The sequence below is a fragment of the Onychomys torridus genome, chromosome 5 (genome assembly GCF_903995425.1).
Source record: "Onychomys torridus chromosome 5, mOncTor1.1, whole genome shotgun sequence".
NCBI lineage: Eukaryota > Metazoa > Chordata > Mammalia > Rodentia > Cricetidae > Onychomys > Onychomys torridus.
In genome coordinates, this window is record NC_050447.1 from 134,798,619 (window position 1) to 134,822,700 (window position 24,082).

The window sequence follows — 24,082 nt, forward strand, 5'->3', positions numbered from 1 at the left end:
ATTTCATCAACCCTCAGTTCTCCATTTCATCTTGGATAAAATGAACCCAACATAGCATTACACTTACGCAGCTGTTATAGAGATTAGATGATTTGTCTAATAATCTGTTGACACAAAGTACAAAAAATATAAAGTAAGAATGTGTTTATTTCTCCTTCTCCTCCTCAAAATACTTATTACTTGTTACAATGGCATTATGGCATGCGGATGAGGCAGTCTTGAGCACTGCAATGCATTGAACTGTGAAACTACCCACACTGTTAGGTCTGTTGTCTAGGAATATACAACACACAGTCAGAATGGGGTAGTGCCACTTGAGGTTGCAAGTCCAGATAAAAGGCTCTGCTTTGAGGCAAAGGCAAAGGCAGCCTTCACTTGGCTGCATGCTTCTTGTAGATCTCCAGGAATTCCTGTACATCTTCAGGAGACCCCATGATGACTGGTGCCTTCTGGTGGATGTCAGTGGGAATGATGTCTAATATTGATTCCTTTCCTGTGGTAGCAAGTCCTCCTGCCTTCTCCATGACAAAAGCCATAGGATTACACTCATACAGCAGCCTCAGCTAGAAAACAAGACCAGAGACCAAGGTCTTCAGCTCGAAGGTGTTACCATCAGGGTGGGGGAATTTGTTCTATTGTAAAGCTTTGCAGAGCTCGTGGGAGTTTCCATAGTAACTGATACTCTCTCCCTCTCTCCTTCTCAATTAGGAAAGTTCCCTCAGTGCTCCCACAATGTATCTGAGACAAAACCATTAGCTATTTGGTTGAATAAAACCATTCATGGAGCCAGAGCTAGCCAGCCACCTGATGCAAACATAAGGCAGACCACCTGGATTTGGGACAGAGTGACATTTTGGCAGTACTAACAGTTCCCAACTCTTTACAGCCAGAGACTGGACTTAATGAGTGATTCCGTGTGTGTTGGATGGAGCTCTGTCTGTTTTAAAGGCATTTTTAAAAATCCACAGTGGTGTCTGGATGCAGACATCTGGAAGGCAGACTGGCTCCTCCAAACAGTGTACTATTGTCCACAGCCCTGTGCATTCCTCTTGAAAGCCTCCTAATGCTCTAGGGTTGGGATTTTGTCTGCCATATATCTTGATGTTTGCTTGTGAATATTAATTTTTTTATTGAGCACATTTTCATGCAGTTGGCCTGTAGAGCAGACAGACTTTGCTAGTATTTCCTGACTCTGTTTCCATATGGAAATCAGGGCCAGACTTGAAAACTTGAAAAGGGGGAGGCACCTCCACATTTCTATCACAGAAAAAGAAAGTGAATCACTTGAGAAAAGTGCAATAAAGTAAGTTAGCTGAACACTTCTGGACTGTTACAGCAAGACAGGTGTGCTAAAAGAACAAAGAACAATGCTTTCAGTGAAGCAGACACCATGAGTCGTGAACAGACCCATCAAAGCCACAATCTCAGTTCCTGACATCTTAAGGGCACTGTTCCTCCTATTTCTTCTTTCATATAAAAAAGAGATGCTGGATATGTAGCTCAGTTGCTATAACTGCTTATCTAGCATACACAAAACCCTGAATTTGATCTTTAGTACTATGTAAAACCCAGCATGGTGGTTCACACTCCCCAGCCTTAGGAAGATGGATCAGGAGTTCAAAGTCATCTTTGGCTACACAGCCTAACACACATGAGACTGTCCCAAAAAAAAAAAAGAGGTGGGGAAGAGGAAAGAATACCTGAAAAAGAAACATTTTGTCGCCTTGCATGAAGACACAACAGATGCCCCCTAGCCAGCATTAGAAGGCACACCAGCCCTGTGACTTGCTAGAGAGCTGGCCATAACATGGCCAGTGTAGTCAGTGGAAAAATCCACCTGGAAGCTCTGGGTTTCCCCACATCAGCCTTGCCCCTCATCAGACAACTTTGCTTCCCAAGTAGCGAATGCTAAGCTCATTAGCTACATCTATTTTATGCCTTTTGGGAGCCATCAAAGCAGACCTCTCTCTGCAATGCATATTTGATTTGCTATCTTGGTAAGGAGACAGGACTATTTCATCTCTCTCTGTGAATGGAACCCATTCTGTGCAAACCAAACCCATGCCCCCTGGAAGCACTGAGCACTTTTAGTCCCTGTTAGAGTTCCATTAATTTTCTTTTGCCATAGCTTTTGAATGGCCCTCATGAGACATTTTCACATTTAGTTGATACAGTCTGGGCCTTGCCTCAAATCTAGAGACTGTCATAGACATTTTAGCAACCACAGGAGAGTTCATCAGCTCTATGACCTTTCTACCTAAGGAAAGCATATCCCCAGGCTGGAAACAAAACCCACTGCTTCTTGCTCACTTCCTTGGGGATATACGTACCTTTCCATTGGGGCTTTTCTTGTTGGCAGGATATAAAAAGATCCCTCCATACACCAGAGTTCGGTGAACATCAGCCACCATGGACCCCACATATCGGGCACCATAGGGAGCTGAATTATCCTACAAGGTTAAGACCAGCAAAAAAAAAAAAAAAAAAAAAAAAATTAGAGCTATGGAAAATAAAGGGTGTGCTCTTAGTGTCCCTGATGCGTATTCTGTTCCACAGTCATTTACCAAGTATTTTACAAAATGCTCTCTTGGTGCTGAACTAAGACATGAAATGAGAATCCCTGTGGTAGTTTAAATGCATTTGTCTCCCATAAGCTCATAGGGAATGGCACTATTAGGAAGTGTGCCCTTGATGGAGGAAATGTGGTCTTGTATGAGGAGGCTGGATGGCACATGCCTTTAATCCAGACCTTGAGGCTGGAGAGCACACCTTTAATCTGGGTCACACCTTCTATTGGAAGTGTGTCACTGCCTGCATGCTCCCCACCATGATGTACTGAACCTCTGAACTGTAAGTAAGCCACCTTGTGGTGGTATTGTTTTCCCCAAAATATTGTGCACCCTTATAAACTTATCTAGGGTCAGAGAACAGAAAAGCCACAATATTAAACATAGAGGTTAGTCTGTGGCACTCACGCCTTTAGTCCTAGAATTCCAGAGATAGAAATCCCTCTGGATCTTTGTGAGTTCAAGGCCACATTGGATACAGCCAAGCCTGGTGACTCACGCCTTTAATCCCAGGGAGTGATGGCAGAAAGTAGAAAGATATATAAGGTGTGAAGACCAGAAACTAGCAGCATTTGGCTGGTTAAGCTTTTAGGCTTTGAGCAGCACAGTTCAGCTGAGACTCATTTGGATGAGAACACAGAGGTTTCCAGTCTGAGGAAACAGGATCAGCTGAGGAACTGGCAAGGTGAGGTAGCTATGGCTTGTTGTGCTTCTCTGATCTTCTAGCATTCACCCCAATGACTGGCCTCAGGTTTAATTTTATTAATAAGAACTTTTAAGAATCCTGCTATACCACCTCAATTAAATGTTTTCTTTTTAAGAGTTGCCATGATCATGGTGTGTCTTCACAACAATAGTAAACCCTAAGACAATCCCAGAGAAGAGGAAGGGAAGTCATGGGCACATGACCTCCTGAATATCTCCAGCCGTCACCCTTCCAGCAGTAGTCTCAGGGAGAGTGTGATTGCTTCTGGCTATGGGAACGGAACATGCAATATGAAAATTTAACTGGAAGGTTGACAAAGATTTCATCAAACTAAAGAACTAGGCATATGCAAAGTCATATGTTTTGTGGGAGAGGACTTGGTACAAGCAAGGGCTTAACAACATAGAGGTAAATGCTGTTGCCACAGGGCATGCCAGCCTGCATGTGTGTAGGGATTGTGTATGGGAGAGGAGAGAAAATCATGCTATCAAGAAAGCCTGGGGCCAGCTTTGAGGACCCTGATTGCCATGTTAATATGTGGGCTTCATCCTCAGGAAAGGGCAGCAATGGTAAGGCAAAATCAAACACCCCTATAGAACCCCCTGGACTCAGTCATTTTTCTTCTTCATATTCACTAACTAGTAACCTCTGTAGTAAGATACTAAACTAAAGTAGACACTGTCCAGTGTGTGTGTGTGTGTGTGTGTGTGTGTGTGTGTGTGTGTGTGTGATGGTATGCATGCAGTTGTGTATACATTTGTATGTGCATGGGTTTGTGGGAATGTATGTGCATGTGGAAGCTAGAGGTTGATGTCTGGCGTCTTCTTCCATCATTCTCCACCTTATATATTGAGACCCAGTCTTTCATGTGAACCCAGAGCTTCTGATTTGGCTGTCCTAGCTTACTGCTTGCTCGGGCAATCCCTTCTCTGCCTCCCTACACTGGTATGACAAGCAGGCCTAGTGTAAGCTGGACCTGGGGGACCAATCTCTAGTCCTTATACTTGTGAAGCAAGCAATTTACCATTGAGCCATCTCCCCTGCCTGACACCAACCATCCTAATACAATAAACAAAAATTCATCAAGAACATAAGCCTGAAGGTACAAACCTCATGTGATAAGTACTTGGGGTCCAGTGGCCCCAGAAATACAAATGTTTTATTGATGGAAAGGAGCTCATCTGGTTGACTTTATTGTCTAGATTTTGCTTGAAGATAAAGACTAAATAATATTCCAATTTTGGTGTCCCCAAGCAAGCACTCCAGCCCCAACACCTAGATTCTATGGTTTCCACCTTTCCCTCTCCTTTCATCTCCAGGATAATTTACATCAGATTTACTCATAAAGCAAGAGTCCCAGATGAAGTCCAGACCTTTCTCAATGCCAAGTGTCCCTTTTCCTCTCAAGGACATTCCTCCCAAAGATGAATACCACACCAGTCCCACCTGCCTACTCACTCACTGGAGGGAACTTTTTCCTTTGGACATACTCCGCGATGGCAGGGTCAAAGTCCTTGGCATAGCCTTCATTAATACTGTAGATGTTACCTTTCTTCTTGATCTTCACATCCTTATCCACCATAATGAATTCTCCAATGGCCTTTGAAACAAGGGAGAAAGGTAGACAGGTGACCAGCAAGCTCCTCCAGGCATGAACATAGCATGGCCTGTGATCACACTTCATCCCAATGCAGGGACTGCAGCCAAAGTCTCCAGTGGTGAGAAGGATGGAGGGAGTAAAAGGGGGCCACAGTTTAAGAGTGCCAATGATTTCCACAAAACAAGAAAGAAAGCTTACAAGGCAAGACATAAGAGGGCACAACTCTAATCCCAATACTAGAGAGGCTGAAGCAGGAGGACGAGGAGATTAAGCTGATACTTCAGCAAATATCACTGCTTTCAGAAGCTGTATCCTTCTCTCAGATTAAACTTTGCTCTGAACCTGTCTTATTTTCCCCTGAGGCCTCATGCAGAGACTTTTGACTTACGTTGTCACCCTCCACTCCAGTCTTAGTTTATTTATTAAGTGCCCATGCTCCCAGGGAGGTGAAAGTGCAGTTGTGTTAAGGATCAAAGGTGGCCCATATTCTGATTTACAGCAGATTTGCCACACCCCATACACACTCCCCAGTCCTTTCAAGAGTGAACTGCCTCTCACAGAGGACACCATGCTGTGCTTTATACCTTGTGTGTGTGTGTGGTTTGTTGTTGTTTGTAAAAAAAAAACAAAAACCAGAAACAAAAGAAGGAGAGAGGAAGGAAGGAACAGAGGGAGGGAGGGAGGGAGGGAGGGAGGAAGAAAGGAAAGAAGGAAGGGAGGAAGGAGGAAGGAAGGAAGGAAGGGAGGAAGGGAGAAAGGAAGGAAGGAGGCTGGAGAGATGGTTGGCACTGCTGCTCTCCCAGAGGACTCAGTATAGATTTGAGGCACCCATGCTGAGTGGCTCCAACCACCTGCAACTCCAGCTCCAGGAGATTCAACATCTTCTTCTGACTTCCAAGGGCAACACACACTTGGGACACACACACACACACACACACACACACACACACACACACACACACACTATGCACAAGGTCAAAAGCTACCAGCCAAGCACCCAACCTAAGAGATGTCTCACCGGATCCAGCATGAAACAGTTGACACCACAATCCATGGCAAGGACCAACATGGTGGCACTGCCATAGAGTGCATAGCCAGCTGCCACCAGGTCCCGGCCTGACTGCAGAGCATCCTTCTCAGAAGGCTCATTAGTAGTTTTCTAAAGCAAAAGAGAAAACAAAACGTACTTTTATTTTGGTTTGTGGTCCTTTTCTCCAGTCCAGCCATCAACAGGATGCATGGTAGCATATTCCTCTAATGCCATGATTCTCAACCTTCCTAATGCCATGACCCGTTAACACAGTTCCTAACGTCATGGTGACCACCCAACTGTAAAATTACTTTCACTGTTATTACATAACGGTAATTTTGCTACTGTTATGAATCCTAATGTAAACATCTGATATGCAGGATATCCTATACTCAACCCACAAAAGGGTTTTGACCCACAGGTTGAGAACCACTGCTAAGGAAAGCAAGCAGCATCCCTGAAGTTGCCTCCCTTTGCACAACAGTAGCATTCTGGTTACATCACTACCACAGCCTTCCTGCATCAGGATCCTTCTTTCTAATCAACATCCCCTTCACATCTTCCTAATGTAATATTCCCTCATGTCTCCATTATCACTTCCAAAAAACAGCATGCCTTCTCGCCAGCTCCACTAATGAGACCTGATTACAGGCCTCTGTCTTCACCTACTTCTTCTATCATTATTTAAACAGATTAGCACAGGGCTGCAGGGCTGAATATCTCAGGGGGGAATCGATTCTGTGTGCTTCCGTCAGTCAATAGAAACACACACTCACTGAGCAGTGTGGTCAGTTACTCCCACATCAAAGAAATTCTCAGAAATATAGTTTGTGGCATCTCTCTGGAGTCATTAGAGGACAGGCCAGATGCTGCTGATGTTTCTCCCCCATGGCCCAGAGTAAGAGGCATATTTTAAAGCTGGCTTCACAGAACCTGAGAGGGAATGGAGGCTGCTAGAGGCTGGGCAGTTGGTTAGAAAAAGAAAAAGAAAATTTTTAGTTGGTTTCCCTAAATGGTAAATTTGGTAAATGCACTTGCTGAGCATTGTCTTTCTTCTCCTCTCTCAGAGGCCACAAATGCCACAGACATTAGGTTATATCATTCCATGTCGCCCCATAAGGAGCACACAGTGGGCACCATCAATTTGAGAGACTTGAGGTGGTGGAGGAGAAAGTCAAGCAGAATGGGTGGGATCATTCACAAAGCCTTTCCCTCAAGAAGGCAAATAACCATTCTTTTTAAAATTCCATCCTTAGTTATGGAAACCAAATGTGTTTTTAAGGATGCTGCCAATTTTTAGAGGAAGACTAGACTAGAGAGAGGTGAATCATCTCATGGGAAAGATTTGTTTGGTTTTGTTTTCTGTTTTGTATGAAAATAACTTTTTTAAAAAAGCTTTTGGCTCAAAGAAGAAAACAAGACAGGCTGGGCTGGTTTGGGGAAGTTGTCACTATATCTGTCTTGACATTTTTTAAATCTCAGTTTCTTTGTAAAAGAGAGATATGGCTGAAAGAGTGAAATGATCTCTTCCACCAGCATTTTATTACTGTGTCTTAACAGTTTTGTGGATCTTTCATGCACAGAATGTGCAGGGCAATGAGACCTTGCTGAGAATCTATTCAAGCCCCCAGCTTTCTGCTCCACATTCATTTTCTGATCAAAACCAGTGGCTTTGTAAACTACACTTTACCTTTCTGTAAATGCCAAAAATGGTTCCAATTGACACAAGGCAGTCAATGTTGGATGAGCCATCGAGGGGATCAAAACAGACGACATATTTACCCTGGACAAAGAAAACAAAATGCAAACAAGGTAAGTACACACTGAATGAATTCTAAAGGACAAGGTGAGAAATAAAGTCTTATTTGTTTATATTCTGTCAGTGAAGGATATGAGAGGATGGATGGACAGACAGACAGTTAAATGTTAGGCAGAGAAAATATCATTTAGAGTACAAAGTATGTAGTGGTAAAACACAGAGAAGTAAATCATAACTCCCTACATCACTGGTATAACTGAATCATAATTTTGGTTTGGGAGTGTCCTGGCAGCCAAAGAAAAAAGAAAAATAAAAGTAGTCATTTGTTTTTCTTTCTTGTAAGGCAAAGAAATGATGCCTTAGGGGAAGGGAAGATGTCCTTAGCACTTAAGCCTGTGAGACATTTGTCACTCTGTCTGGTAGGTGCTACATGAAATTGTAGTGCACAGATTTCTCAACAATATCCCCAATATGACTCCTAAGAGAAATGGCCCTGGGTTGTGGTGGGAGCAAAACATCAGTGGCATGCTTGGGCTGGCCAGCTGCAGCTCACAAGCTCATTGGACAGGCTCTTCCAAGCTCTGTCAGTGACTCCAAGTGTACAACAAATTGGAGAAATTTTTCTGGGGATCCAGCTTACCAGCTCATCACTGGGAATTTTCCATCTCCAATTAGCTTCTTTAGATGTGGGGGTATGGGGAATGTTTAAAGTTCTGCCCCAGATTCCGAGGACTCCTCAACTGCTTGCTCTTAACAATTCATTTCCATGGATGCAGGAAACTGCAGACTGGAAAATGAGACTGCAGCCACTGTGTTGGCACATCACAGCAGGGGTGGGGTGCTGGAAAATTGGCCAACACTGCAGAAAAGATGGGGACTTCTGTGACATGTGGTGATCTGCTACAAGGACTGTAGAGCAAGTCACTCTTAGCTGGCTCCTGCCCCTTGCTAAGGTCAGCACAAGCTGAATGTTTAATCAGCTTCTGATTTTCTTTCCAAATGCTACTCTTCCATGCCCAACTCACCTCTATCCAGGAAAGGCAGTGGGTGTAACTGCTTCTGGTCTCAGGTTTGCTTTACTAACTGTCATTGTCTCAGAAGAGCTGAACAAACTCTCCTACAGCATGTCCTGTCTGAAGTCCCCGAGCCTCTCTGCAAGGTTGAACATTTCTTCAGGGTTATTCCACAACCCCCAGCTGTTTGTCATTGAGCTTTACAGCATGCCAGGCTGGATCTAGATGCTGGGTCACACTGACTGTCTCTTGTTCTCTGCCTTCACAAAGCAATCTGACCTCCAGGGAATCCCATTGCCTGAGCTGGCACTGGAATGTGCAGCCAATTCAGCTTGGCAGTGGGTCTATCATGAAGGCTGGGAATTGGTCATATCAAAGAGGTAACTAGCAGAAGACAGGCTTTGAAGATACCTAAACACAGCAGTGACCACTCAGGAATGGAGGAGACATACCCTGGAGAAATGGAAAGAACAGGATCAATGGAGCCTCTGGGACAGAGTTCAGAGGTTTAAGATGACAGGAGGACTAAACAGAAGGAGCTTGGGTAATCCCTAGAAATCTGTCTTGGAGAAGTAAATCACATCTTGCATGCAGCCAAGAAGGGAAATAGCTCCATGCAAGCCTTCAGCATTGCAGACACAGACCCACCCTCTTCTCAGGCTCTATTATGATGGCGTGTTTATCTTCTTCAGACACAAGAACACAGGCAGAAAAGGACGACTTCAGCATATTGATAACCAGGTCATTGGAAAGGACATCCAGCTTCTTCACTTGATCCCCTGTCACATTGGTTGAGCCAGCAATGCCAAATCTAGAGGGGGAAAAGCACAGAAAATAAGCCAAGGCCACCAGAACCTCACTGAGGGCGAGCATGAGTGGATCTGAAAAAGAAAACAGACATGCCAGGGTGGCCTTGCCTGGAAGGGTTGGCAGAGCAGAGCTGGGACACTCCAAAGACCCAGTTCCAGTCCTGAGATCACACATGTTTCTGGTCAGATTCATGTTTCCCAGTCATTATAGTGACCCTATTAAACCTTTTAAAACATTCTCTCTCCGTCCCCCATGAACAGAGCACTACCCTGTTTTCACATTGTGTGTTTATTACTGTGTCTATGCTTTATACATAATAATGGGTGACTTTTATGCTGTTTATTTTGTGGAGGAACCAGTGTTTACCCCTACATGTAAAAGTTCAGTGCATCAGTTAAAAACAAGCAAGAAATCCTGGGTTGGAGTGAGCCTGGTGTGTGAGCTAAGCCAGGGGATGCTTTGGCTTGTAACAGAAATCATCCTGAAAGAAAAGTAGCAATGAATGATTTCACACTTCATTTTACAGAGGAGAAAGATGGAATGCCAACACCCATGGACTTCAAACCACACAGGCAGGCAGAGTGGATGGCAGTGACCCTCTAACTCCCAACAGGGTCTGCTCTTATGATCCTCAGCCTCTGCATGGCATCAGTCCTTCAAAGGGGAAGAATTGAGAAGCTTGAGTTCTTACTTTCTTTGTGGGCTACCTGCAAGTCATTGCAGAATTCCCAGAATCCAAGAGGCTCATCCAAAATGCAGCCTGGCTGTGTTCAAATAATGGGAAGGCAGGTTGTCATTGATACAGTTTGAAGAAAGACACAGGAAGGAGGCAAACAATGAAGAGAGGATATGAGGGTTAAGCCACAGAGCTGGAAGTGGGTAGGGGCACAATGGTACCCTGAGATGTCTGTTGTATTTCCTGGGGACTGGTTGTCAGTACTTCAGTGACTGATTGTGTCAACTGTTTGGTTTTGTTGTTGTTTAGTTTTTGTTGTTATTGTTTTCTCTTTTAGACATCTCAAGTATCCCAGCTGGCCTTGAACTCTCTATATAACAGAACTGATTGATCCTCCTGCCTCCACCTCCACACCCTAACCTTAGGAGCTGAGGATCCAACCCAGGGCTTTGTGCATGCTACGCAAGCACTGGACCCACTGAACTGCAGCCCTAGCCCCTTGCTTCAACTGTTGAAAACATATTTTTCCCCTGAAACCCAACTTGCTTCTGCATGGCTGGGCAAAGCATAGCCTGGTCTAGAAGTGACCAAGCAAAAGGTCTGGTTGGCTCATTTGTCAGCATCAACCACTGTTGTTGTCACCCCTTCTAGCCTGGAAAACAGTGTCCTGCCCTCTGGCCCCTCCACCTTCTCTGCCTTGCCACTCCTTCCTCACTAAGACCAAGCAGCATGTAGACTGGCAGTCTGTCTCGTCTTTGTTCCTCTGAAGTCCACACTGGTGGAAGAGGGTACCTCCATACTTGGTAGGGGTCACCATCCCTGGCACTCCTCCTTCACTGGCCCCATGGTGACAGGTTTCCTCCCTCTAGCTTGCAGTTGCCTTCATTGAAGCCACCGTTGATTCAGAAGGGGAACAGCGCTGACAAGTGAGGACAGAAGCCAACCACAGTCCCCCATGCAGAGCTCAGCTCTGCGAATCCCTAGATTCTGAGCCTCCCTCTCCTCTCACATGTGCACAGAGGGAATGGTATCTTCCACGTGAGGCTGCCGTTAGAAAACCACACAAAGAGCTCAGCACATTCTGGGCACCAAGCGAAAGGCCTGGTTGGCTTATTTGTCAGCATCAGCCACTGTCACTCCCTTCTAACCTGGAAAATAGGGAACACAGATTGATAGGAACCATTCTGGGGAGCCTGAGACATGGGGACCAAGGAAAGAAGAGCCCCAAGCAGAGGGCTCGGGCCCTGCAGACAGACACTGTGCCATAGTTTGCCACAACTATGATGAAGAACCTGAAGTAATACTGAGCTGCTTTGATGAGGGAGATGGAAGGAACAAACCCAGCACCAGCTGTAACAACAACCCTTTGTCTGCATCACCTCATTGGTAGATAACATCCATGGCTAGCTAGAGTGCCTGGATGAAGGACAGATCACAAGTGAGACAAGAAGCCAGTGTGAGGGGGAGGGGCAGCATGCCACCTCCCACTGGCCCCAACCCCTTAAAGACACTGTCACTTCTCAACACCACCAGCATACTGGAGACTAGGTTCCCAGCACATGATCCCTTAAAATTCACACCGCAGCAAACCACAACTTGTGGGAAGGATGGACCTCCTTTCCATGGGTCCCAGTCCCACCTACTCCTCTACCCCAGTGCCTTTTACTTAAAAAACTAAGCCTTCATAAAATCTACAGATAACTTCCTGGGGACTTACTCAACTAGGGCTGCAGTGCTGAACAGGACAGACCAGGCCCCTTTGCCTCAGGGAGCTTAACATTGCAGTGAGGAAAGACAAGCCAGAAAATGGCTGTTTCCAAGTGAGTGTGATAGTCAGAGAGGGACAGAAGTCAGGTAGCAGGGTAGGGAACTAATCTGGGTGATCAAGAAAGCACTCAATGCCAGTCTTCAAACTGCTTGGAATTTAGTGTTTGGTTGGTTGTTTTATTTTGTTTTTGTTGTTGTTTTACTTTTTTTTCTTTTTTTTCTTTTATTGTCGGAGCTGAGGACCGAACCCAGGGCCTTGAGCTTGCTAGGCAAGCGCTCTGCCACTGAGCTAAATCCCCAGCCCCTGTTGTTTTACTTTTTAAGAAAGAGAAGATACCCAAAATACCTGAAGAACCCTGAACCAGTCAGCTATAACTGCAAAGCAAAGGTACAAACTCCTCCGAGAAAATAGTCTGCTTTTCTGCGTTTCCAGAAGTAAGAGGCTTCACACTGTGTAAAAATCTAAAGAAGCATCTTTTTAAAACTTGTGGGGCCTTTCTCCCATAATGCCTGGATCCAGGAAGTTCATGAGATGCAATAAAAGAGAGTCCTTGATCCACTCAGCTGACTTTTCTGAGCATTCATCTTCAATACTTGACCAAACCATAAATAACATGAGGCCTGGCATCATACATCTTGTCCTGAGCTACAAGAGTTTTCAGTGATATCTGCAGAGGTGACTTGATAAGTCAAGCCTGTAGTGCACACTTGCTCCAAGATGTCGAGAGAGCTTGACCCTGGGGTCACAGAGAAGCCAGCATTCAGGAAGCCAAGGGTCACAGAGGTTTGCTGCCTGTCTATGATGAGAGTTCTGTGGGCCAGATAAGACTCCACAGGGTTGAGCAGTATGGAGACTGTCCTTATCCCTGCACTGAGGTACCAATCTCACTCAACACCTACAGGACCCCCATTCATCTTCATGTGGCAGCCACTGGGTGACACTGCTCCTCCATCTTCCTTTAGAGCCCTTCTTTGCCCCGGGTGAGGGCCTGCCTCTTCTAGAAGGACAGTCCTTTCCAGAAACCTCCAAACTCAAAGATTATTCACTGCACAACGTCTCTAAGACACGAAGTGTGAGGGCTTCCTCCTTTAAGCCCAGGTACTAAAATAACTCACAAAGAAGCACAGCAATGTGACTTGAAGGTAGACACTGGGCTCAGGAGAGTGGATTTCCAGTTGCCAGGCAATAACACTGTCATGGTGGTAGGAGCAATGTATGGATTGTAGCTGGACACCTTTGACCCACAGCTGAGTGCCTGAGCCAAGCAGGCCTCCGTTTCTCTCTACTACACACAGCATCCCTCTAGTCAGTGACAGTCCCTCACCACACTCCTGGGGGCTCCTCAGAAGGGCTGCTGTTTCGGAGGAACAACTAACTGGCCAGTGAAAAGCCAGAATTTCAGGCTTCTGTAGGTTTGCCAGAGAGAAAAAAAAATCCCTTAAAAACACTCTCAAGGGAGCAGCAAGATGGCTCAGCAGGTAAAGGTACTTTTTGCCAACCCTGACAACGTGAGGAAAGAGCTGACCCCTGCACATTATCTTTGTGTTTCCACACTCATGCCAAAAGTGCACACATGTACAAACACATTAAATAAATAAGCCCTCAGGGAAGTAAAGGACTGAAGAGCACATTGTATCAGCTGCTCGAATGTAGCTGTAACCAAGTATCTGAAAGAAACAACTTAGGAGAACTCAGTTTTAGAGAGTCCCAGCCATGGCTGCTTGGTAGCCTGTGCCATGGTCTGAGCCTGACTGAAGAAGGCTGTGGCTTTGCACTCCAGGTTGAGGAAGAAGAGAGCAGGGGAGCCCCAGCACTTAGCTGGCTTCTTTTCAGACCACCCACGCTGTAGCTCACAGGATGGTGCCACCCACATCCCACCTCAGTTAGTCCTTTCCAGAAATGTCCTCCCCAACACACTCAGAAACGTACCTCACCCTTCCCCTGTGATTCTATATCCAGTCAGGCTGACCATGAAAATTAACCATCACACACATGAAGTTTATCTTCTTCATGAAATTCTAGCTCCACACCCCCTTGCCCAATCCTCTAGAAACCATTGGTCTCTACAGGCTGCTGGTCCATCCCTCCCCAAAGCCTGGACGGATAGATTGACAGGGGTTTCCACTAATGGAGAGCAGTGATGCCCACCAACAGAAACAACACACTGGCTCCTGGGGCTTCTGTCTGACCCACCGAAGCAGGGCTTAGGGAACGAATCAGCTATGTTCCCTCAACCAAAACTTCAGTCAGGCTTCAGGAGGGCTGGGGAATCCCAGAGCCCTCCTGCTCTGCAGGGAGCTTCCACACCAGCCTTTGTGACTAGGAGGGGACAGCACTAATAGCCCTTGTTGGGATGAAGCCTCTCACACCACCTGGCTCCCTTTTGGTTCTCTGGGACCAGAACAAGGTGGAAAATGGAGTTTTCCAACCACAGAAGCTTTGCCTGGGGCCATCTGGGCCCTGATACCAATGAGAGACATGTGAGCACAGAAAATGAAGATAGCAAGGACCTCAGCAAAGCAGATATGTCTAGGCTCTGCCCCTTCTATAGCCTCCAGCAGAACTGAAGTCAGTAGCAGTTGCTCCTATGGGGCCATGGCTCTTCTTATACTAATGGGAGTTACATCAGGAAAGAAAAGCAACATCTCAAGCTGCTCCCCAGCTCTCTTTTATTGGGTCTCAAAGGGGAAACATTAAAGCACAATGAATACAAAAAGGAATGTGGTTGATGACTCCCTGGGAAGCAGTAGGCAGAAAGCAAAAGATGGGGTGCCTGACCAGACCTGAGCACCACTGGCCACTAATGTGGGTAACAGAATTTAAACATCCTATCCAGCTGCAACCAAGCTGCCTGCACACCAAAACCCAGAACCCTGAACCTCAGGTGTCAAGCCCATTTAATCTGAGTTTAGATATATGTGGACTATAGCTGGCATTCAAATATTTAAAACAAGGCCTGGGGATGTACTCAGTTTTAGAGGGCTTTCCTAGCATGCAGAGGGCTCTGAGTTCAAGCCCTAGTAGACTTGCCCACATCTCAGAGTTAGGACTTTTGAGACTAAAAAGGATAACAATGACCAACACAACATAGTAACTTACCTATTTTGAAATCTCTGCATTCTATCTTGACTAGCTGGGCCAGCCTAAGGACTTTTCAGATAGGCCTCTGCTGTGGGATGTACTGTATGTCAAATGTGTTGCTCTGATTGGTTAAAATAAATAAAGTGCTTATTGGCCAGTAGCCAGGCAGGAAGGATAGGGTAGGCAGGACAAGGAGGAGGAGAACTGTGGGAAATGGAAGGCTGGGTGGAGAGACGCTGCCAGCCACCGCTATGAAAAGCAAGATGTAAGGTACTGGTAAGCCACGAGCCACAAGGCAAAGTATAGATTAATAGAAATGGGCTAAATTTAAGAGTAAGAGCTAGGCAATGGTAGGCCTAAGCTAATGGCCAAGCAGTTTAAATAATATAAGTGTCTGTGTGTTTATTTTATACGTGGGTTGTGGGACCGCAGGGGCTTGGTGGCACCTGGAGTGAAGCTCTCCAGCTACAGGCCTCTACCTGGGGATGCAGCAGCCTGCTTCACTTCTGGTGAAGTCTGAAGCTAGAGGCAGGGATCAGGGGTGCAAGGTAAATGATGATGTTATGAAGAGTAATCCTAATTAGGCTTATTAAATAAAAACCCAGAGTCAGACATTAGGGTGAAAGTTGAAATATCAGAGAAGCAGAGCAACAGTCACTAGAAACTCCATACCTCTACAAAATCCCAGACTGAATGGGCCAAGATCCTGTCTCTACCCACCTTATATTCCTGTCTCCACCTCCCTAGTGCTGAGATTAAATCATCTCCCAAGTGCTGGGATCAAAGGCATGCACCACCACTGACAGGCTCTGTTTCTCTTTTAGACTGGTTCAATCTCATATAGCCCAGAGTGGCCTTGAACTCCTGATCTTCCTGCTTCCTCCTCCTAAGTGATAGGATTAAAGGTGTGTGCCACCACTGGCTGGCCTCTATGGTTAACTAGTGGCTAGCTGCACCTTCTGATCTCCTGGCAAGCTTTATTTGTCAGAACACAAACAAAATATCACACAACAATGGTATTTGCTAAAGGAACTGACCTTACACAACTGAAAATTCACAGTTCTTGAGCCTAAATAAAAGCATATTTCCTTTAGCTCATATCCTTAGCTCCAGGAGCAAAACCAATGAGCAGCAGGTGCTCCATAAACATGTTTTGAGTAGATGAATTCAGAAATGGACCAGAAGCTCCAAGAACTCTAAACTCAATGGTGTCAGTAACATCTCCCCTTCCTAACTCTGCCATCTGAGCCCTAGTCCACCACAAAGCCACTGTGCATGAGCATACCCCTCCATCAAAGTGTGCCTCGTGGGCTGAGGAGATGGCTCAGTGGATAGAGGTGTTTGCTGCCAAGTCTGACCATCTCAACACAGTCCCCAAGACCCACATAGTGGCTGGAGAGAACTGACTCTAGCAAACTGTCTTCCAACCTCCACATACATACCATAGTATGCATGCATACACATACATAGACACACACACAACAAATAAGTAAAATGTTTAAAAAACAATGTGCACAAAACTGTGTAGGCAAGGGCAGTGTTTTTTCCTGCCCATCAGCTTGTCGGAACAAAAGAGGCGGCAGTCAAAGCCACAGGCTGGAGCTCCAGATCACCAGGATTCTAATCCCAGCTCTACTACACACTTAGCAGCCCTGTGCAAGGCACTTCATACCTCTGGCCTCTGATTCTTCAACTATAACATGGGAATACAGATGAACAGCTTCATAGTGTGTGGGGAGGATGAAGAATGAGTTGATAAAGATCAGAGGCTCTAAATGATGCCCATGTAGAGACAGACATTCAAGATGTATTATCGTCTTACTCCTACCCTACCCCTGGTTCTTTCAGCATTAGCACGCCCATGCTTAGAAGCAAAGTGAGTCCTAGCAAGGAGTCTGCAGCACAAAGACCTACGTTAAAATTCTGTATGTTCCTCCGACCAAGTAAGTGGTTCCTGATGATCTGTCCAAACTCCCTGGCTAAGCTCAACCTGATGGACTTAGCCAGAAACGGGGAGTGTGACACACCTGGTCTAGAGACATGTCCTTTGGCATTTCTGACTCCCTAAAGTGACAGGCAAGGTTGTTCTTAAAATTTCCAGAGGCATCCACTAAGCAAATGATTGGTGCTGGGTGGGTGAGAGACCAGTTCTAAACCACATTTGCCGAGGATGGCCAACACAGGATTGCTATCACAAGTAAATGGCAGGAAGGAAAAAACAGTGCCGTTGAGGTCCTATGGCACTTCAATTCCCTTCAAATTAGCTGGCCCTTCATCTCAAGCAGTGAGTCGGGAAAATGTATAGTCAAGACTTGGACTTCCAAAGACACAAACATTCTCCCTCTGCAGCCTGTGAACTACAACCGGCTTCAGAAGTGCTTTGCATATCTCATCTTTTACTTCCAGTGTCAAACTCAAAATTCAAAAGTATAAACTATTTTCATTAATAGAATATGGAATTCCTTAAAATGTGGGTTAATTTTCTCAATATGTTTAAATCTTTGGAAATTTGGATTAAGTATTGATATTTTATTAAAAGTTTGCATATGGTTTCCAACATGGCGGGAGCTGTTCCTTGGCCATGAAGCCTCTGGTGTTTTATAGGCAGACTTAAGATGTTCCCAGAAGAAGTGAGGCCTTCAGCAGCTTTGCTTTTTAATTTTTTTCTTTATTTTTGAGAATTTCATACATGTATACAATGAAATATGAGCATATCTACAGCTATCGGCTCTCCCCACATCCCCCAAAATGCTCCTTCTGACTTCATGTCTTTGTTATTTTTTTCCTCTAAGCCTACTTAATGCTGTACCCACACATGCGTGGATGTGAGGCTATCCACTGGATCATGTGAAGTCTACAGTCCTACATTTTCCAAACAGAATGAGTCTCTTCTAGCAAATATCCATTGCCAATAGCCCCTCAGTGAAGGACAGGGCCAGAGATCTATTCTGGGATGTCACCTAGCTTGATCCTGTGCAGGGAACCACAGTTGCTGTGGGTTCATTATAGCCATATTATGTCTAGAAAACAGTTCTTTGCTGCACTCCTCCCTCTCTCTCCAGATCTTACATTCTTTCTTGTTTCTAAGATTTTCCCTGAGTCTTGGTGGTAGGAGAATTAATATAGATGCTGTAATCTCTTACTCTCAGGAGTTTGCCCAGTTATGCATCTCTCCACCAACTGCTGCAAAAATAAGCTTCTTTGACCACAGTTGAGAGCAACCCAGGTCTGTCAGAGCTAGAATTTGGATGGAGTTGTCGGGGAGGGGATTTCTCATGTAGTCTATGTATCCTAAGGTGACCTTGAGCTTCTGATCCTCCTGCCTCTGTGCTAGATAAGCACTTTCCACTGAGCTGCAGCCTTGGCCTTGAACAGCAAGACTGAAGCCAGGGCATGCCACACAATTGACAAGCCCTATATGACATCTTTGACTTCCTGACTGACAGGCCATTTCCCTTCTCCCAGAGTCTACACCAGAGCTGTGAGCAGCAGCACCTTTGGCAGCATGCAGGAGGACCATACTAGTTTTCAGAACATCTAACCAAAGACAAGGGGAGGGAGATTATGATTTAAGTCTTATCACTGAAATCCCAGGTAACTCCACCTCCACCCTGTTATTGATTCATCCTGTGGTAAATGACCAACCATTCACCCAGGGGGGGAAATCCAAGGGTTAGTTCAGAAAACCATGGAAGATGTGCCAATCAAGCTCTTTTCAGGGTCACAAACCCCAACCCTGGCTTTTGTTCATGCAGGTTGCAGATGGACAGATGTCAGGGTATGAGGCCAGCTCTGAATCTGCCCTGGAATGAGATTTGCAATGCACTCAAGTCATATGGTGCAGATAAGCCAAGAAACAAAAGAGAATCTGGTACTCTTCTAAGTAGTTTTGTGCCACAAATTCTGCAAATGTGAAGACAAGTGTAAGCACGCATTAGCCATCCCACAATTCCAGTCTTAAAGCTGAATTTCTTTATAGTTTTCCTCCATCAAACAAGGAAGATCTCATATATAAAAACGAAACATTTCTGGAGAGCTAAGGAGACAGCTCAATTGGTAATGTGTTTGCCATACAATCATAGTTTCTGAACTCAATCCCCAGAACCTGGGTTTTAAAAACAGAGCATGGTGTAGCACACAATTGTAATTTCAGTACTGGGGAGGCAGAGACAGGCAGATCCCAGGAGCTCACTGACAAGCCTGCCTAGCCTAATCAGTAAGTGAACTCCAGGACAATGAGGAAAAACTCTGTCTCAACAAACAAGGCAGATACCCTTTGAGAAACAGCAGCAAAGGTTTGGTGACCTACACACACACATTCATTCTCTCTCTCTCTCTCTCTCTCTCTCTCTCTCTCTCTCTCTCTCTCTCTCTCTCCAGATGTTGTAGCCTGGAATATATTCCAGCTGATATGCATGTGGGTGGCTGCAAAATAGAATGAAGGCAAAGCACAAAGAAAACAATTTACAAAAGAAATAAATAAAAGTCTTCAGGAAAGCAGTTATGATATCAGTATGTGATTAGTAAGCTCCTTCATCTTCACACAACACTCTAAAGTTGAAGAACAGTTGTCCCTATCTTACAAGAGGGGAAACTGAGACTCACACTTGCTTCACCACCCATCCATATCACCACATTAATTAAATGTCAGCCCAGTAATCTAAGTCCAGCTCCTTCTCTCTGAAATGGGCTCTTTGGTTCTGCATGTCCCTGCTCTTCTAAATCCAGTTGTGACATTCTCAGGGCCAGTGTGCCAAGTCCAGTGGCTTAGATGCCCTCAGAATATGACTGTATGTTTTTGCAATAGCCTAAGCTAAGGCTTCCAAAATTCCACATTCCCTCACTGCTCCCCAGCCTCTAGAAGTCAACTCCTCCTTGGAATTCCATGTTGGAGTTTTGTATTGCTTTCATGTTTGATAGAATGATTCTACTCTTATTTGCTAGAACCAGCTCTTTGAGAACAACCCCCATTGCCTTTCAAATTCAATCCACACTTTACCTTTGCCAGGTCCTTCCGCTGCCTTCTCTGCAACTATAGCTCTAGTCACTCCATCTTTTGCACCCATTTTCCATGCTTTCTCCTCTAACTCCATACCTCTAGCCTTCCCTTCCACAGAACCTGACCTGGGCTATATGAGATGCTGTCTCAAGATATCATATAATTAGGAACCATGGAAATGGCAACAGTGGCAACTTTAAGGTTGACTGAGACAGGGTAGCAACATGATCCGTAATTACAACTCTTCTGACTCCCTGTGAGACATCAGGCTGAGCTTTGGAAACCAGTCTAGATGAGGTTCTTGCAAGATCTGCAACCACCCCATCCCTTTGGGTGCATGCTCTTCTAGGGTTAATTGGTAGGATTAATAAGCTCTTTGAAGGCACACTGGCACTTTATTCAACACTTCAAAGAACAAATGAATATAATTTGGAGGCCTGTCAAGATCATGTCTGTCTGCTAGTAGTCTGACTGCATGTCATACTGTGAATAGTTACATGCTCCCTGTCCCACAAGAATTCAACTTCTCCCTATCAGCTACTCATGAAACCATCATCAACACCTATTCTATCACTGTAATAACCAGAGTAGTGAGGACTTAAATGCCACAAAACTGCAGAAGGGTTTCATTACTCATGAGATGTCTGCTCAGTGAAACACCATGCAGCAGTTTAAAAGAAGGTGAAGGATGTCACACCCTGATGGCAGAGAATTTTTCATTACATAATTAGAGAAAAACATGGCAAATACAGTCCCATTTTGTTTGCTAGCTACATAGGAATGTGTAAATGCATGTTCATATAGACATTTACTTTAGCATAAAGAACCCTCTGAGAAAATAATCAACAACAGTTAGCAGTGGGTACCCTGAAAATTTGGCATGGGTTGGGGGGAAGCCTCTTTTTCCTTCATATCTTTTGAATGGCTTGGTGTTTTTGTCAATGGGTACAAATCCTTAAGGAATCTGTGATAATATTTTCAAAACTGATGTCATGACTGTCTAGTCTATTAGTACACATTCTCTTCTGTGCCAAAACTAGCACCTTCTACTAAAACCCACTCTATTATATGAGGTTAGTTAAAAAGTCTCACAGCAGATTTAGGGTTCCTAAGTCTCTCTGGAACTGTGACAAGCACTGGTGCACTTTAAAATAATGTAAAAAATGCCAACTACTGTCTCTTACAAAGCCCCCAGGTCCTCAGAGAGTTAAATCTGTGCACTATAGATTTAACATGAAGTGGGACTTTATCTGTGTGTGCTTGCTGAAAGATTCCTTAGGGTCAAAAACAAAATAGTGAAGGAGTCCTCACCTCTAGCATAGCGGTTTCTAGCTTTCTCTAGCAAGGCTAGCCCTGTTTGGCATCTGAAAGTAAATGTGGCCAGATGCTTTGTTCTTAAGAATTATATCAACCAAGTCACACAGCAGAAACAGGTTTTGAAAAACAGATGCATAAAGAAATAAATAACACATGTCGTATTGTTGGAGGATACTTAAAAAATGCATTTCAAAGGATTATATGCTCAAGTTAGCAACAAACCTCACATAGCATTTCTGCATTCTTCATGTGCATGAGAAATATTAAGGAAGTATACAGATATTCTGAACACCCAGGTTCCATTCAGTTGTATGTGGACCAGTTAGATACCAAACATGTGCTCAGACTGGAACAAAGTAAAAAAGAGTTGTATAGTTTAAAAAAAAGAAGGTGTCTCTGAGACTCCATGTTCCTTCACTTCCTACTACCTACAGTATGAACTATAGATCAGAGCATTAAAATCACCCACCATGCCAAGTGTGGTGGTACACATCTTTAATCCCAGGAGGCAGAGGCAGGCAGATCTCTGTGGGATCAAAGTCAGCCTGTCGACACATAGTAAGTTCCAGAACAGTGAGAACTATATAGCGAGACCCTGTCTCAAAAAGCCTAATAATAATAATAATAATAATAATAATCACCCACCACAAGGAAACTTATTGGAAAAGCAGAATCTCAAATCCTCCCCAAATGCCCCTGAAGGAGGGTCCACATATCAAGGTCCCAAATGGTTCAGAAGAAGGAGATCCATTCCTTGGCTCCATCAAAAGCAATCTATTACTTCTGCCCTGTCTTTGAGTTCTTCACTAATTGGGCAAGATCTGTTCATGGCATTAATGCAAATAGGGAGGGGGTTTGTTGCTCACAAGGTGAGTCTCTGCAGCTAGCCCCAGAAAGAGGGAGTGCCAAGGGCACCATGTGGACAGCCAGACTTCGCTGGGCATCTGCTTCTTCCCAGACGCTTAACGAAACTAGTCTAGGTTGAGGGTGATATTGGATTAGAAATTGAACTTGGGGCCGAAATTCCAAAGAGAGTAACAGGGGTTAAAAGAGAAATGGGGAAGAAGGTGCCGGTGCTGGCAGGTGGGCAGCTAGTAAGTGACCCACTTTTACCACGAGGCTTGGAAGAGCAGCAAGGAGAGTTGAGACCAGAGGAGGGCTAGAGCAGTTGTGCACCTGTAAGACAGCCCTCCCAGGGTGCCTGCTCTATCACCAGGAGGAAGAAAATGAAGGCTGTGTGCAGCAGGGCAAGAGACAGGAATCTCAGGCGTCAAAGGGGCACGCTGGCTACCATCAGGGGGTCCAGAAAGGCAGACACACAGGCACTCTAATAGGCCAGACACAGCCACCAGAGGTCTAACTCACAGCTGTGCGATGCCCGCCTTGCGCACTGCAGACGAAATGGCTTTGATGGCTGTGCAGAGGGAGTTCAGCAGCTGGGTCAACTCGCCGGTGCCCCGAGCCTTCCTGCCCTCCTCCATGACGAAGCGGGTCAGGGTGTTGATATCCGTGTCGAAGGGTGCCTGGTCCGCCATTGCTAGGGCCTGATACAAGTGCAGGCTGCAGGTGCAGGCAGGTAGGGTCCACAGGTGATGGTCACAGCGGGAGTACTTACTGAAAGCCGCCCAGTGTCTGCCGAACCTCAATGAACTTGAGGCCTCGGGAGCTTGCTTATAGCCATCAGGTCTCCGCCCCTGTCCCAGGAAACACCTCCTTGCTCCCTGCCTCCACCCAATTGACTGTTCTGCTCACCGGCCAAGATCCTCCTAACCTTCCCCTCCCTCCTTTCTATGCACCCTCCCCTAGATGCCACGCTGACATTGCCACTTCCTCCTCTGTTGCCCCACAGCCCCACCTGCATTGTGCAGCATTCCTCTGGGCTACTTGCATGGTGATTGCCTTCGATCCCCGCAATAACCTGCAAAAGAGTAAGGCCTGGTGGACTTTCCCCCCTTAAAATACAAAGCAAATCCAGCGGGGTGAGTAACTAATTCAGTTACTTTCCTTGCATAACTGGTGGAGCCCAAGCTGGTTTGTTTCAGTGCTTACCAACCGCTCTCTGATCACCTCCCTGCACCCTGTCACCTGTCTCTTCTGACTCACCTCCTAAGAAGTGGATTCCCCTATCCTTCATTTGGTCTGAATCCTTAATTGTTGCCGCCTCGTAATTTCTAAAGTTGGAGAATTGTTGAGAACCTTAGTTTCCAACGAGTGTGTTCTGCAGGGGAAATAATTGCAGGTACCTCCACAGCCAGCATCCTGACCTGCTCCTGTTCTAGCTGTCACAAGTCACAGACTGATTTGTAGAACAATTACAGAATAGCTACTGTGTATCAGAACAACTGTTCTCTTTGTGACCTCCTTGAGTGTAGAGTTTAACAAAAAGAAATAAAAACAAGCCATGGATCAGTTTGCTACAGAGGCCACATTGGCACAGGGGGAAATGAAACAGGAAAGTCAAACATATAATGCTGGGAAGAGGAAACTGAGCGGTCAGAGAAAAGCTCACTGAGAAAGTAATATTTGAGCACAAAAGCTGAAGGGTGTTGGAGAGCCAGTGAGGACCTATCAGTGAGGCTGGTTAACCTCACAGTCTAGTGCAATCAGCTAGCACCAAGCTTATCAGTGGCCATCTCTCAAAATGAGATAGACAGTGCCCAAGGAATAACACCCAAGGTTGTCCTCTGACCTCTCTTGTGTACCCAAACAGGCACACATACACCAGAAAAGAAAAACAAAAGGTGAGAAAGACTAAT

At 45.2% G+C, this 24,082-nt stretch overlaps 1 protein-coding gene across 1 annotated transcript; it reads right to left on the bottom strand.

The window, feature by feature from the left end:
- Window positions 1-310: 310 nt before the first annotated feature.
- On the bottom strand, window positions 311-22,912 carry Fbp1 (fructose-bisphosphatase 1). Its single transcript, XM_036188647.1, has 7 exons — window positions 22,692-22,912; window positions 9,324-9,486; window positions 7,594-7,686; window positions 5,892-6,032; window positions 4,736-4,873; window positions 2,331-2,450; window positions 311-563 (listed from the first exon to the last, which is right to left on the bottom strand). Exons 1-7 carry the CDS (start codon window positions 22,859-22,861, stop codon window positions 372-374), a joined length of 1,017 nt encoding a protein of 338 aa, XP_036044540.1. The 5' UTR covers window positions 22,862-22,912; the 3' UTR covers window positions 311-371.
- Between the last annotated feature and the right edge of the window lie 1,170 nt (window positions 22,913-24,082).

What these genes read in the sequence shown, in the direction of transcription:
- Fbp1 (XM_036188647.1), bottom strand. Translation starts at nt 22,861, where the DNA reads ATGGCGGACCAGGCACCCTTCGACACGGATATCAACACCCTGACCCGC. An exon ending in TAATAGAGCCTGAGAAGAGG is followed by an intron (nt 7,687 to 9,323) that starts GTGGGTCTGTGT and finishes TTCTTTGTCCAG; the next exon opens with GGTAAATATGTCGTCTGTTT. An exon ending in AAAGGAAAAAGTTCCCTCCA is followed by an intron (nt 2,451 to 4,735) that starts GTGAGTGAGTAG and finishes TTAACCTTGTAG; the next exon opens with GATAATTCAGCTCCCTATGG.